The following is a 14,235-nucleotide window of genomic DNA, read 5'->3' as shown; positions in this document are numbered from 1 at the left end:
AAAAACATAATAATGTATACTAATCCAGTTCCTACTAACGACATTCAGCGACTTATGATCAACTGCAGTGTACTTTTATGTTAAACTCAGTCAGGTAAAACAACTTCATAGAAGAAAATAATTGAGACGTTCATCAACCTCTCCAATTCATAAAGCTCACGCTAGAGGCAATAGTCCGAGAGCTTGTCTTCACCGCAGAACTATTAAATTCATGCAAAATAACAACACTCCATAAGTATCAATATCCAGACAAGGGGAAGTTTAATCAATCAATGTCATCCATTTTCTTTTCATTTTTGCCTTGGGGAGGCGGGCGGAGGGGAGGCGGGGTAGGTTCATTTACGATTTTTTTCCTTATTCTCCAATGATCGAGAGCATATGGACAAGCAACTGAGAAAGTACGTAACCCCATAATTTCCTTATAGTTAAATACAATCTACTCACTGTCTTCCACGGGATGACAAGTGAGTAGGCTACAGTATACTATTGACCAAATATTACAGCCTGTTATGACCTTGAAATAAACTTAAGAACTAGAAATTTCTTGGAAATTCCGGTCAGAGAGGGATCGAAGTAACATTGAACAATAACTGAAGTCTGTCAGCCTATGTTGAACTCTAACGGCATGCATTCAGATTTTTAACATTCAGATTTTTCTAGAGATATGTTATATATATTGTAGAATAAAGCCAGAAGAAGTTTCTGACAGACTAATTATTTTTAACATTCATAAACAAGCCGCACTGAATTATAAACTCAACAAATTTTAGGTGTATAAAAACAAAAACCAAGACATTCCCCTCTACACAGCAAACAAGCACAAACATTGAAAAAGCTGCAGCATAAACAAAACACTTATCGATCAGAATACATGTAAAAGTAATGCAGCCAAGGCGCAATATTCATATTCAAGCTGCACGCAAAGTCAGAAGCAACATTATTTTCCATCGATTCAATAGTTTAACCCTTCGAAAAAAAAAAAAAAAAAAAACCACTAAAATTACAACAAAAAACGACCTTTTTACCCCCCAAGAATTAACCTGCCATCGGGTGGTTCGCAATGTACTCGATCGCAAGCGCAGTCGAATCAATCTTATCCGCCTCTTTATCCGGGATCTCGAGCTTGAACTCCTCCTCCAAAGCCATCACAATCTCCACATTGTCCAAGCTGTCCAGCCCCAGATCCTTCTGAAAGTGGACCTCAGGCGTCACCTAAAACAAACAGATTAGGGCTAGGGTTTTGAAGCTTGGATCATGAGTTTTTTCTTTCTTTCTTTTTTTGGAAATTAGGGTTAGGGTTTTGGTACCTTTGAGGGATCGACCTTGGGGAAGCTCTTGACGACGTCGAGGACACGATCGATGACCTCGTCCTTCGTGAGGTGGTCGTCGTGGGAGGAGAAGGACCGGAGCAAGGGGATTTGGCGGGAATTTTTCAGGTTTAGGGTTTGGAATTGGACTCGGATGTGGCAGGAGGATTGATTGTCTGACTGCGGCCGCTTGATCTGCTGCTCGCCACTGGGAGAGGTGGCTGCTGACCGAGGGTGAGAAGCGAAATTATGGAGAAAAGGGAGTAAATTACCAAAACAACCATGAACGTTTGGATTTTTGCACAAATTCACGGAGTGGGGGTAATTGCACATTAGTTCCTTGGACAAATTTTCAAAACCAACCCCTTTCACTATTTAATTGCAAAAAATGATCTCTTTTCATTTTATTTAGAAAAACCGACCTGGTTTCAGCGCTGTCGCTGAAACCAGATCGGTTTTTCAAAAAAAAATTACGAAATTTCACCGGAGTTCAACTCCGCGTGAAGTTTAGTACGCTTTTATACTCACGGGACGTTGACCTCGACAACGCTCCCGAGTGAAGATTATTTTGGTAAATAAACTCCAGCGGGAGTTAACTCGCCGTGGAGTTGCAGGCTAAATCCCAGAGCGAATGCGCTCGCTGGGCATTGGGCATGCAGCTCACAGGATTTCCACAACGTCCCGTGAAGCATGCAGGCAAATTGCCCAGCGAGCGACTTCGCTGGGGATTCTGGCCTGACAACTCCACGTGAGTTGAACTCCCGTGGGTTTCGGCCTATATATACGCACGCGACAGCAGCCTCTGCCGATCTCATTTCTCTCTCCCCGCAACCGCCCCAAACCCTATCTCTAACTTTCTCTCTCGTCCCAACCGCCGCCGTCCACATCAAAACCGACCGCCTCCCCCCAATTCCGACCGCCGGAACCCGACTCCAACCGTCGGAACCCCATTCCGACCGCCAGCACCTCATTCCGACCGCCGGAACCGCCGTCGTTGCCGGATTTCGACAGATTGAGAGTAAATCCCTCCCAAAATTATTTATTCTCTTAATTTCTTCTATTTTCTCGCTATTTCATGGTGATTACATGTAAAAAATTATATTTTAGAATTTAATTGTGAATTAATTATGAATTATGTGAAGAAACTTAAATAATTTTGTCGATTTAGAGGGTAAATTATCAATAATGTAAAAAATAGTGTTACTAAATATGTATGACATCTAATTGATTTTAAAAAATAGTGTTATCAATAATTTTGTCGATTTTAGAATTTCATTGTGAATAATTTATGAAATTTGCTCAGAAAAATAACATAATTTTGTGAATTTTGTGGATTTGGCGGTGAAATTATAAAAAAAAATCTAAAAATTAGTGTTATATAACATCAATTAGATTTGAGAATTTAATTGTGAATTATTTATTAATTATGTGAAGAAAACTTAAATAATTTTGTCGATTTAGAGGGTAAATTATCAATAATGTAAAAAAAGTGTTACTACATATGTATGACATCGGTATATGAATTTGGAAAAAATTATGGTTCCCTAAAATTGATATAGGATTTAATTGTAAGTAACAAATAAATTTTAAAGTCTTTTCGTGTAATATTGATCTTGAATGTTTTACTCTTCAGAGGTAATAATGAACGATCGAATCGTAATTTTGTGTTCGTATGATGGGAAGATTAACTACCTCGAAAATAATATGCCCGTTTATGGAGGAGGTGTGATGAGACCATTGTTTATAACAAAATCGTGTACTTTCGATGAGTTGGTTAATGAATTGCACAAACTTACATTAACCAACTCCCGTGAGTACCACATTAATGTTATTTGTAATTATCCTGTTATGGAGAACAGGATAAGCTGCATTCAAATATCAAGTGACTACGATATGAGTCTCATTGGAGTCTTACATGACGAGAAGCGTTCGATCGAATTGTTCATTGAAAAACATCAAAGGAATTTGGGCAAATCGTTGAATTATGAGGGAATGTATTCCCGCATGTTGGAGGACCCTGATGTTGATTCCGTTGGCTTTTTATCTACTCAACAAGATGAAGGTTGGACACAATCACAATATATAAGCGGTCCTTCGTTTGTTGGCACTTCGAATGCGTGTTTAAATCATATATATATTGTAGTAATTATTGTCAACAGGTAATAGTTGTATATATGAGTTAAATAGGTAGACATATACAAAACATGCACAGCAGCCTGTGCATGTTTTGTAAAACCTGCAACTTCACGGGAGTTCAACTCCCGTGAAGTTGCAGTCTAAATTTCCCAGAGAGCGATTCTCTGGGAAATTTAGCCTGTAACTCCACGGGAGTTCAACTCCCGTGGAGTTTTAAACGCTGCAACAAACTCCACGGGAGTTGAACTCCCGTGGAGTTTATTCACCAAAATAATCTTCACGGGAGTTCAACTCCCGTGAAGTTTAAAAGCGTACTAAACTTCACGGAAGTTGAACTCCCGTGAAGTTTCGTAAATTTTTTTTAAAAAATCGACCTGGTTTCAGCGACAGCGCTGAAACCAGGTCGGTTTTTCTAAATAAAATGAAAAGAGGTCGTTTTTTGCAATTAAATAGTGAAAGGGGTTGGTTTTGAAAATTTGTCCTTAGTTCCTTACATCATCTTCAACTGCAAAACGATCCCTCAAATCTCATTATTCGCTTCTTAGTCCCTTGAATCTACAGTTTTCTTGGCAATCCGTCCCTCTTGTTAGGTGCTGTTACTAATGAGTGTTAAATGTAACTGAATTAGGTGGGTTACCCATTATATGCTCTGACGTAACAATTGTATCAAGTATAACCTCACCCATCCATTTTATAACGGGTTTAGAACCGAAACTCATTCCCTTCGAAGCCAAAACCTATTCTCTTTCAAATGACTCGTTACTTCCAAAACCCAAAACTTTGGTAATTTCAAAGTCGAGCTTCCCTCTAAATGGTATACAATCTTCAAACTTTTAAGGGGTAATACTCAAGGATATTCATGGGCAATAAGGTAACTTGAGATGTTGGTTTAATGCTTAACTAGTGTAAGAGGACTTAACAGATTTTCTAATGGAAGGACCATATTGCAAGAAAACTAAATATTTAAAAGACCAATAAGCAAATAATGAGATTTGACGAACTATTTGACAATTAAGAATGATTTATGGGACTAATATGCAACTAACCCTTACAGAGTTGAATAGCTCTGAATTGGAGGGAGTAATTTCAGAATAATTTAAGAGTTGGGGCACCAATAACAATTTCAAAAATATAAGGGAGCAATAGAGAAATGAAAGGTTTGAAAGGGGTTTACAGGCATAAACCCTAGCACCCGTTACGAAGGAAACATACGCCCCGACCCCTGCAGTTCATCGTTCTCGTCGCATTTTGCTGCTAAAATCTTAAGTAGGGTTAGGGTTTTCGATTTCTCTGCATCAGTGGAGATGTTGGGATCAGAAGGAGAGCTTTCCTAAGGCTACAAAGCTGTCCGAAGGGTAATGATCCTTGTCTCTTTGGTGCAATCTCTAAACCCTAAATCCTTTTTCAAAAGGAAATTTAAATTTTGGTCCCTTTTTGTTTCGGATTAGCGCGTGGGGGAGTATAGGTTGCCTCCCCGTTCCCATCGATGTCACCGCTGCAATTGTGAAAATTTAACAAAATGATCCCTTCTTCAGGTAAAAGTCAATAACTTGTCATGAAATTTTGTATAATAGAAATTAGAAAAGTGAGGTATTTAGCTGAAAAAAGAGGAAATTTAGATTGAATAAGGCGTTTATTTTTAGCATTGTTTGATTTTAGCTGTAGAATGGGACTTTTAAATTTGTTATTTTATAAAACCCGATTTTGAATTGTTGTGTTATGTTCTGTTTAATTGTGCATAGAAGGGACTCCTTGTGATGCTCCGAACTTGGAGGAGTTGCTAGCGATGTCGTACTCTATGGCTATAATGAGGTGTGTTTGAATTTACACTGTAGAAGTTTATAAATGTTGAATATTTTTTTTCAAACATCACATGGGCTGCTGCAGCAGCCCATGCTTTCTTTATTTTTTCAAAAGTTGTGGGCCTACCGAAGAAAATTTAAGACGTGAGCCCCACATGCATAGTAAAATATTATTATCTTATTAGTGCATAATGTTTTTCCAAACGTTAAAATAGACCCCAAATCCTTAAGGAAAATTTATTCCAAAAAACAACAATCAATATATACAAATATATATTGTAGAATAGCTAGTGCTCGTAGGAACAGTGCCTAGACCGAGAAGGTCTTATAGATCGAGGAGATTTTTGCCTGATAGATCGAGGAGATCTTGACAGTACTGGATCGGTGCACACCAGAGTACTGGATTGCTGTTCCTGGAAGCAATTTGGCATTGGGATCCTTGCACCGAAGTAGGCCAAATAATGCTTTAAGCACAGCGTTTTACAAACGCACAACAGCTGAGTTAAAAATTTTAAATTACTGCACTTTAGTTTTTTGTTCAGTTTTTGCTATTATATATCTGTATTATTCCAAATTTAACCACAGGCGTCAACAATCTTAAAACATTATTTTGATCTACCATGGATCCTGCGAGGATTCTTGGAGTGGACTGTCTAAGTTAGAGAACTTTGACGGTTTCAACTTCAATGCATGGCGTCGGAAATTAATCTTCGGGATGTAACTCCTGAAAATCTACTATGTGATTTCTGAGGAAAAACCCGACTCTGAAGAAGACTCTGAAGCTGAAGTCTCTTGGGGCTAGAGATGATCACTTCTGCAGGAGTTATCTTCTTAACTGCCTGGCCGATCATCTAGCAGATGGTTACACCAACAAGCCCTCTGCAAAAAAAAATCTAGAATGCTCTGGAGGACCAGTACAAGGATGAGGAGAAGCTGTCCAAATCTCACATCATTGACAAATTTCTGGACTTTTTGAAGTTTGAAGATGATACTGAGGTTTTACCTCAAGTCAAAGAGCTTGAAAAGCTTGTTATGAAGCTGAAGGATGGAAAGATTAGTCATGCAATATGCTGGAGAGTGAGGTGGCAGCGGTGGTCATGCAATGTGCTAGAGAATGAGGTAGCGGCGTGAGTAGAACGCTGGAGTTCTAGCGCCCATCGGCGTTGCAGCCGAGTTGAGGACCTAGACGTCGGCAATAGCGGCGGTGATAGCATGAAGAAGATTTCATATAAAAGAACACTAAATAATTTTAAAACTGTAATTATCGATCTACATTATAACAATTAGATTCTAAAATTTCATATAAAAGCACTTCTATATGACAAATAAATTTCATATAAAAGAAACTTTATTGACAAATAGAAGTCTCAGAGCAAAAACTACATTATAACAATTCACTCTAATGAGTCAAAAGACCCTTTTTACATAAGCATAATAGCATGATTAGTAGAACTTAACTTTCAGCATCACTCTAAAAGACTCTTCGCCTGTTCCAAAGCTCCAAGGTTTGGATAAAGCTATCTAATTTTCATCTGAAAAAAATTTAAAAACAACAGGGTGAGTTTACATTTAGTGAGCAGATAACTTATCATTAGCGGATCAGACAAGTTTAAGAAATTATCGATTCTAAAATTCAAATAAGTTATTGTCAAAAAAAATTGATTGAGAAACACATAATATTTCGAATAAGAGGAATTTTCAAAAATAGCATGTGACATTGTCATGAAGAATATTCACAAATTTAAGAAACAATACGAATGAACACTAAATACTTTTAAAACTATAATTATCGATCTAAATTCACACTTGTAAAACTTGCTCAGTTGTTACACTAAGACTACGAAAATTATAGCCCAGTAGCATGAGAATGCGCATCGAATCACTATAGGTCAACTCGGGAATAGAATGTACCTAGCACTACCATAGGTTGCCCGAAGGCCACTTCACTTTTGCCAAAAAGACCACTTTTAACACTGGTCGGTACATTCAATATCATATGATAGGTGTTAACTAATCACTTCACTCCATTGTGGACTTCTGAGGATTTTTAACATGTAGAACACTTTTCTTTTTGCTCAAAGTATCGCTCACAATTTTCACTTGTACGAAAAGCTATATAAATGCTTAAAACACTTTTACAAACTTTTTTCATATCAATTTCATGAAAATAGAATATTCATGAATCTAAACGAATAATTAATTTTTTTTGTCAAATAGAACTCTCCAAATAATGCATTTGAATAGTTAATTTGAAATGATATATTTTAATAATCTCATATACTAAACAATATTAATCTTGTAAAAGATAAATAGCTATCACATTCAAATTTGTTAACAATTACTATAAGTGAACAGAATAACATATTTGATCCATAATTTCTCTACACAAAAATAAATTTATTATTTAAATAATATATAATAGAAAATTACCAATAAGAAGAAAAATCTACCTACCTTCAGAAAATCTAACAATTTGGAGAACCGTACTTTAAGAATTTACTCAATCAAACCTATAAGCATCTAAGTATATAAATTTCTAATACTAAAGATTCCGTACTCAAACTATTTTTGGGTATAAAACTAATATTTCTAGTCTTTTAGGGGGTTTTTAGAAAATTTTCCCTTTTATTTAGGCTGGAAACAAAAGTTTTGGACAAAACTGTAAACTTTTCTATGCTAAAGGGCTAAAAGATACTTTTCTATCAAATTAGTTTTTGACAGGGACATGCTTGGACTTAAAAGTAAATTTTTATAAACTAAGTGTTTATACGCAGAAATTCCATTTCTTCTTCATCATCTTTCTGTGCTTTGATGTTCCAGAACCCATCACCTTGAATTGGGTTCGGTGGCTAGGGTGTGAACCGCCGACAAAGATCCGGTCCAAGAATTGGCCGGAGATCACCGAACATTGCCGAAGGTGATGCCAGTGGCCAGAAAAGGTACTATTTTCTTTTTCTTCTACAAGAATTCGTAACTAAAAATAAAACACTTACCTTGTTGAAGTTTTCCTCCTTAATTTCTCTCTCTGACTTCTTCCAGAGCTTTTTCTTTCTTTTTTTGTTTGTGTGCATGAAGCTATGAGGGATTGATTTACTTAGGGTTTTCAAAGTCGCTTTGCATTCTATAACTCCTATCACATTTATTCATATTTAACACATTAAATTACCCAATTGAAACATGGGTTAGAGCTAGAGTTACAAAACCTATGATTTTCTTTTTCATTTCTCAAATGATTAAAAAAACGGTTCTCTACATAGATGATCATTTAATTCCGCATCCATTTTTTTAGGATTACTTTTGGTAGTTGGCAATGGAGTGACATTTGTCATATATTCGGTATTGGTTGTGGCAAAATTATTTCCTATATTTCTAGATCAGAAAACGTATTAAAACTTGCTAATATGCTGATCTTAGATCATGTATGAGAAAAAGATTTGTTTATAATTGATTTTAGAATGTTGCAGACGAGTTTGATGTATTAGTAGCTTAGCTTAAATGCTTAATGATGGTAGGTTGCCTATAAGGCATTCACTTGTTGATGTAACTTCTACATATAGGAACCTATTCATTTTTCATACAAGTCTATAGTTAAGGAAGCGAAAGATAGTTGAAATATTGTGCACCGTTTAGGATCTAATTGAAAGGACTCTCCAAGCATCCTATGACCTTTTGAAGCCTTTAGACAGAAGTAAAATTTTGAATTTTTGACAAAAAAATTATGCCTCCTAATTAAGGGTTTATTTGGTCCGGATACAGCTTGGATATGATACTTACCATATCTATATCCTCTTATCCATCTCGGAGACAGATATGTCTCGGTAAGGAAAATTCATATCCATATATGCTAAAATCGGATATGGGTGTAGATATACATGTGAATACATAAATGGATATGCATGCGGATACAAAACAGATACGAGAAAACTAGATAGTATTAAAAAAATAGTTCATGTGATACAAAAGAATTCGTTAATATGTTCATTATATCTGGAAAGCTAAGATTAGACATATTGATTATCAAAATTAACCTCAAATCCATAATCTAATGATTAGAACTATCGTAATAGAATGACTAATATGTATTCGGATATTTTGGATACGGAACCGGATATTTCACTATAAAACCATTTCCATAATCATATCCTATCGGCTATAGATTTCGGGTGCAACATGAAATTTATAGGAAGAAGCCCATGAGATTACATTCCCGGTGGAATGTGGTTGCGACATATGTCCAGTTTTGTAAATAATTTCTGAATATTATGCTGGAAATAATGCATTGCTTAGAACTGATCCAACTTTATCTGTTAATATACTACATCTTCCTCTCTAAAACCTAGAACCTCCAAAAGAAAAGTGAAAATCTTGATAGTCTCATAACGAGGCACTAAATTAATGTTGCTTTGTACAATTGCATACATTCTTCAATAAATGACTTTATAGACTATTCATGTTGTTTACTGTCTATGATCAACACTGCACTGTTCATACATTTTGAAGAAACTGTACCAAACGCTGCTCGAATGATTTATGGTTTCTGTATCATAGACACCTTTGAAGATGTCTAATCTCTTTTTTTTAATGGTCTGAATCATCTAAAAACTGTGTACCCTAACAATGGTGGAATATGAATCTTGGTTGGTTCCAAGTAGTAACTAATACATGTATAAACAAACTCATTTGTTTCATGCATATAGATAGTATTACACTGAGCATGAAGAGAGTTGTATTGACAAAGTATTTTTTTAATGCTTTTAGCATATAATTGAATTGATACTTGTTTGATATTGCAAATACTAGGACCTTCTTTACAATGAAGTTTTCAAGCAAGATGATGAGACCATATGTTTCTGTTCAAGATTTGTTTTGAGCAGAGAAAACAGTATTATATGTGCCCATTATGACAAGCAAAATAATTCTTTACTCTGTTATCACACCTGATAACTTTGTCATGCAAAATGTATGCTGCAGAAGAGCAGCAACTTCTCATCCCAATCCCCAGCTCCTACCGTTCGGTGTCTCCCCCCTCCCACCTCCACCGCTGCCACCTCTACCACAAGGTCCACAACTGATTACTGTCACACGCGCACTCACACTATGTCTGCTTCCTTTTAACAGTTCAATGCGGGTGAGCCCATTTCCATCTTCCTCCGCCTATGATTCTCTTTGTATCATTTCTGAACCTCGGACCCCTCATTTTCCTCTTTGGCTTAAGCACCATGTTGCTGCCACCACATCAATCTGCCGCCACCAGCTCATTCTATCATCAGTGATATTATCTGTTCTCTTCCCTTCACCTCCTCTAAGCTCTCTTCCAAGTGACCACCGAATGCTAATGCTTGCCCCCTTATTGCTTATGTCATCATTCATCATTCTCCTAATTTCAGCTCACCCAGCTGTTCTCCCCTCTACTAAAAGTTTTCAGACCATCCTTGGTGGTCAAGCAATAATAACATAATTATAATAGTTTCATATTAGAATTTGCAGGACATAAAGCAATTTTCTAGATCCTTGTCATATCATAGCGTGAATCTGAAAGGATGAAAATTTGACCAATTGCCGCTTTGACTAGAAGCTAATTGGTTAGAGAGGCTGAGCTGGATAATTTGTTTAGGGAGGTATACATCCTCAGATTTCCTTTCAGTTGTTTCTGTTATGCTTGGCGTCCTATAATGAACCTGGTTTCATACCATATGGAACACATTTTGTGTGCTTTATCTTTTTTTATTGCTTACTATAGTCCATTAAAAACCTTCATGCACAGTGACATGGATGTATTTTTGGATAAGTTTCATTATTTTCCCTCCATTAATGGTGTTCTTGCTTTTACTAGTTGCTATATATCTCATTTCATATTAAAGACTCATTGAAGATTATTTCTTTCTTATTTTGTTTTTGATTGATTTGAATAACGATCTTAAACATCTTCAAGCTGGAAGCTGAAAGACTTTTGGTGCATATGAAGTATTGTGTCACATTTTATTATGGTTAAAATTAAAAATTCAGTTGCATGTTGTTTTGACTTTGAGCCCTGTGGGTGAATTTTCTGTTTATAAATAGATTATTTCGGGAAAAGAACTTGGAACTGATTCAAATCAATGGATTAAGTCTCGAGTGGAATATTGGCATGATATCTTCACGAGATTTCAGGATGCACTTTCTACCCACTTAGTATCAGATCAAATTAATTGCTACAGAAGCACACCTTTCACTTAGTGATAGTTAATACTGCTCCATCTAGTTTCTTTACCTCTCTGTTGTGTAGCACATGATAAATGCTTCAGTGAATTTTTTTTAGTCAAATTTTCTCTATATTTATAGATTCTTGTGGATATTTCTTTCTTTGTTCGTCATTGATATCTGTAACATAATATTCTTGCATTGTTTTTAGGCTTTAGACTGGTTAAAATTCAATTATTGGGAGCCTCAAAGAAGTGTAATTCTTGACGTTCGGAAGGAAGTAAGATTGAGACTACATGAGATGAGTTTTTATCTGAAAAATAAGCATGCAGAAAGATCTAGTTCTTCACAAGGCAAGCCAAAACGTGACTGTAGACTCTTGTTTAAGAAGTACTCTGCTTCAGGAAGCATTTAATCATCAAGTTTCATTGTTCGACTAGTTCATTATATTTAGGTCTATATTGTTATTTTGCTGTTTGTTATGAATGCATACCATTTACATAATTTATGCCTATAGTGGAAAAATATGCTTCGAGATTGAAAGAGGGTTTACACTTAAGAACAATGTTTTAAATTTGATTAATGATCTCATATCTTTTCTTGCTAGTATATGCAAAAGGGCTTGTAATATCACCCTCTACAGGCACTGGAACCGAGATTCATTTTCTAAAGGGAAAATACTATGGATCACAATGTATAGGTACTCGCTTAGACCCCTGTTGGAAATTAGTGACTTGGGTTGTTATAGTCTCAAAGCAGGTTGATTAACTTGATTTACATAAAATTTCTCTCAAGGGGGTTAGTTTAATCTTCTCAATTCTGTATCTACGTTTATTTGAAAGAGAAAAATCCTATAATAAAGTTGGAACTTTATAAGATGTACATATTTATATCTGAAACTTCACAAGCATTTAACAGCACAAAAATCCTAGTGATACCCTATCTAATAATGTTGCCCCTAGAATCACATGATTCCTATCTTCAACTAACCAGACAGCAAATTAAAGTTGGGAAAATCTGTCCTGAAGCACAGTAGGCGTCAAATTGTACTAGAAGCAAAATAAGAAAAGAAATGTTAAAGAATATCTAACCTGCTACATTTTATCATAGTTCTAGAAAGAAAATGTGTAAAAGCTACTGGATTTCATAATAGATCATTCAGACTACTCTATATTCATGGTTCCTTTTGTTAGTTTTTTTTAGGAGTTTCACTTTAATTTTTTTACTATATCAGAATTTAACGGCTGCTCAAGTGCTTGGTTTTCATGTTAACTTTATGTTAATCTTGTGTTTTGATTTTCCATTATTTGCGTGTTTGCAGGGTTTAAGCTGCCAGGAGTACTAATGAGATGCGAAAAACTATCTTCACAGATTGTTGGGAAACTGGAGGCTTTAAAATCTGATGGTACTCCAATCTTTTGACCATATCTATCTATTAGAAAACAATATTATTCTAGAGTATCTGACTTGGGACGCCCATAATTTTTCTTCAAGCATTCAGATGGCATTATCGCTGTGAATCAGGACGTTTGATTCAGTTTCTGCAAAGCCATAGAAGGATTTCTTTGTCCAAACTCTAGTTGTGATCATGTTTCAGGATGTTAAAATCTTTACTCACTGATTTTTTTTTTGGAATTGAGTGCACAACACTTTCCCTAACAAGGAGACTGTTATAAGTCATGATAACTCAATCCTTTCATTCTTTTTTTCTCGTGGAGAAGTGAACTTCTCCAGTAACATGTTTGCAATATTAAGCTTTTCTGTCCAGATTAGCAAATAGGGCCAGTCCTGCGATTGAGGCTGCAATGCATCTTATTTAAGGGGGTGGAGTCATGGATGGAGTCATGATGCCATCTAGATTGGCTACCAGAAATGTGTCATATTAAATTTTGTAGCAATTTTGATTTCCTTAGATTGGATTATCTTAGATAAGATGAATTAAATACTAATTTCATAACAGGATGTTTAAATTGTACTTGGTGCATGATTCGCTGTTTCGTCATTTGCACCGAAGAAATGAATATGAGAGACTGCTATGACACCTTTAACTCACTCTTTGAAGCTTTACTTTCATATCAAACTACATAAATATCTACTAGCAGGCTACTTTTCATTACTTAGTCGATAAACTTAATACCATTGTCTTTTTATGCTATATTTGTAACCAGTGTTCTAACATTTCTTGTTCACTGTTGACATCTTGATAAGCTTAAAAATATATTCGCAGTTTCTTTTCCATATTTACATTGAAAGAAGCCTGAGTAAGTATCCTTGGTGTGGATGTTGATGGACTATTTTTTTGTGCAGTCTCATACAAACGGCTTTCCAAGATAACAAAAAGAATCGCGCGGCTATACTTTCATATCCCTCAGAAGTGGTGGCAGTGCTTCTGGAGTATTTTCATTTGCAAGAGCCTGATTTCTCAACAGGCACAGACATGAATGCTCTGATGACTCGGATGTGGATGATTCAGGACCCCATTTAGACGAAATGTTCGGTTTAAAGACAATAATTACCAAACTATCAAGCTAGACACCTGGGTTAATACTCAGCATACTGAAGACACTCCTAGAAATGATAGAAGTCAAGGAACCCACTCAATCTGAGAAAGGTATTTATACCAATAATTCCCTCTTGAGCTTACTTGATGAGTCTCTTGGTCTTGTTACTCAATTATATCCCACATAAGTTTTAGTTAACCATGCCATTTTCCTACTAAAATTTAGTGTAACCTGTTTAGAATTTCATGTTTTTTGCAACTAGTCAATAATTACTGCTTTCAAGTTTCATGCAACCTGTTCTTTTCACCG

General features: G+C 35.8%; 2 protein-coding genes across 8 annotated transcripts in view; one reads left to right on the top strand and one right to left on the bottom strand.

Moving 5' to 3' along the window:
• On the bottom strand, positions 827 to 1,640 carry LOC109841686 (acyl carrier protein 1, mitochondrial-like). The gene is made up of 2 exons (XM_020410634.1): positions 1,308 to 1,640; positions 827 to 1,212 (listed from the first exon to the last, which is right to left on the bottom strand). Exons 1-2 carry the CDS (start codon positions 1,638 to 1,640, stop codon positions 1,036 to 1,038), a joined length of 510 nt encoding a protein of 169 aa, XP_020266223.1. The 3' UTR covers positions 827 to 1,035.
• Positions 4,570 to 14,235, top strand: part of LOC109846339 — a 12,271-nt gene continuing 2,605 nt past the window's right edge. For 4 of the 7 annotated variants that reach the window (XR_002248569.1, XR_002248568.1, XR_002248555.1 and 1 more), the window contains exons 1-6: positions 4,570 to 4,798; positions 4,892 to 4,978; positions 5,186 to 5,255; positions 8,066 to 8,184; positions 12,747 to 12,830; positions 13,733 to 14,036. The gene's annotated coding sequence lies outside the window, so the exon portion shown is untranslated. Of the gene's footprint in view, positions 4,799 to 4,891; positions 4,979 to 5,185; positions 5,256 to 8,023; positions 8,185 to 11,636; positions 12,126 to 12,746; positions 12,831 to 13,732; positions 14,037 to 14,235 lie in introns of those variants that run through there. The other 3 variants (XM_020415653.1, XM_020415714.1, XM_020415592.1) reach the window with 3 other exon arrangements.

The sequence above is a fragment of the Asparagus officinalis genome, chromosome 1 (genome assembly GCF_001876935.1).
Source record: "Asparagus officinalis chromosome 1, Aspof.V1, whole genome shotgun sequence".
Lineage (NCBI taxonomy): Eukaryota > Viridiplantae > Streptophyta > Magnoliopsida > Asparagales > Asparagaceae > Asparagus > Asparagus officinalis.
Note: the sequence above shows the minus strand (reverse complement) of the source record. Positions and strands in the feature narration are given on the sequence as shown.

Bases quoted from the DNA above. Each gene is read 5' to 3' on its own strand.
- LOC109841686 (XM_020410634.1), bottom strand. From the start codon at position 1,640: ATGTGCAATTACCCCCACTCCGTGAATTTGTGCAAAAATCCAAACGTT. The intron at 1,213-1,307 runs GTACCAAAACCC...TGTTTGTTTTAG, and splicing joins CCAAGGTCGATCCCTCAAAG to GTGACGCCTGAGGTCCACTT.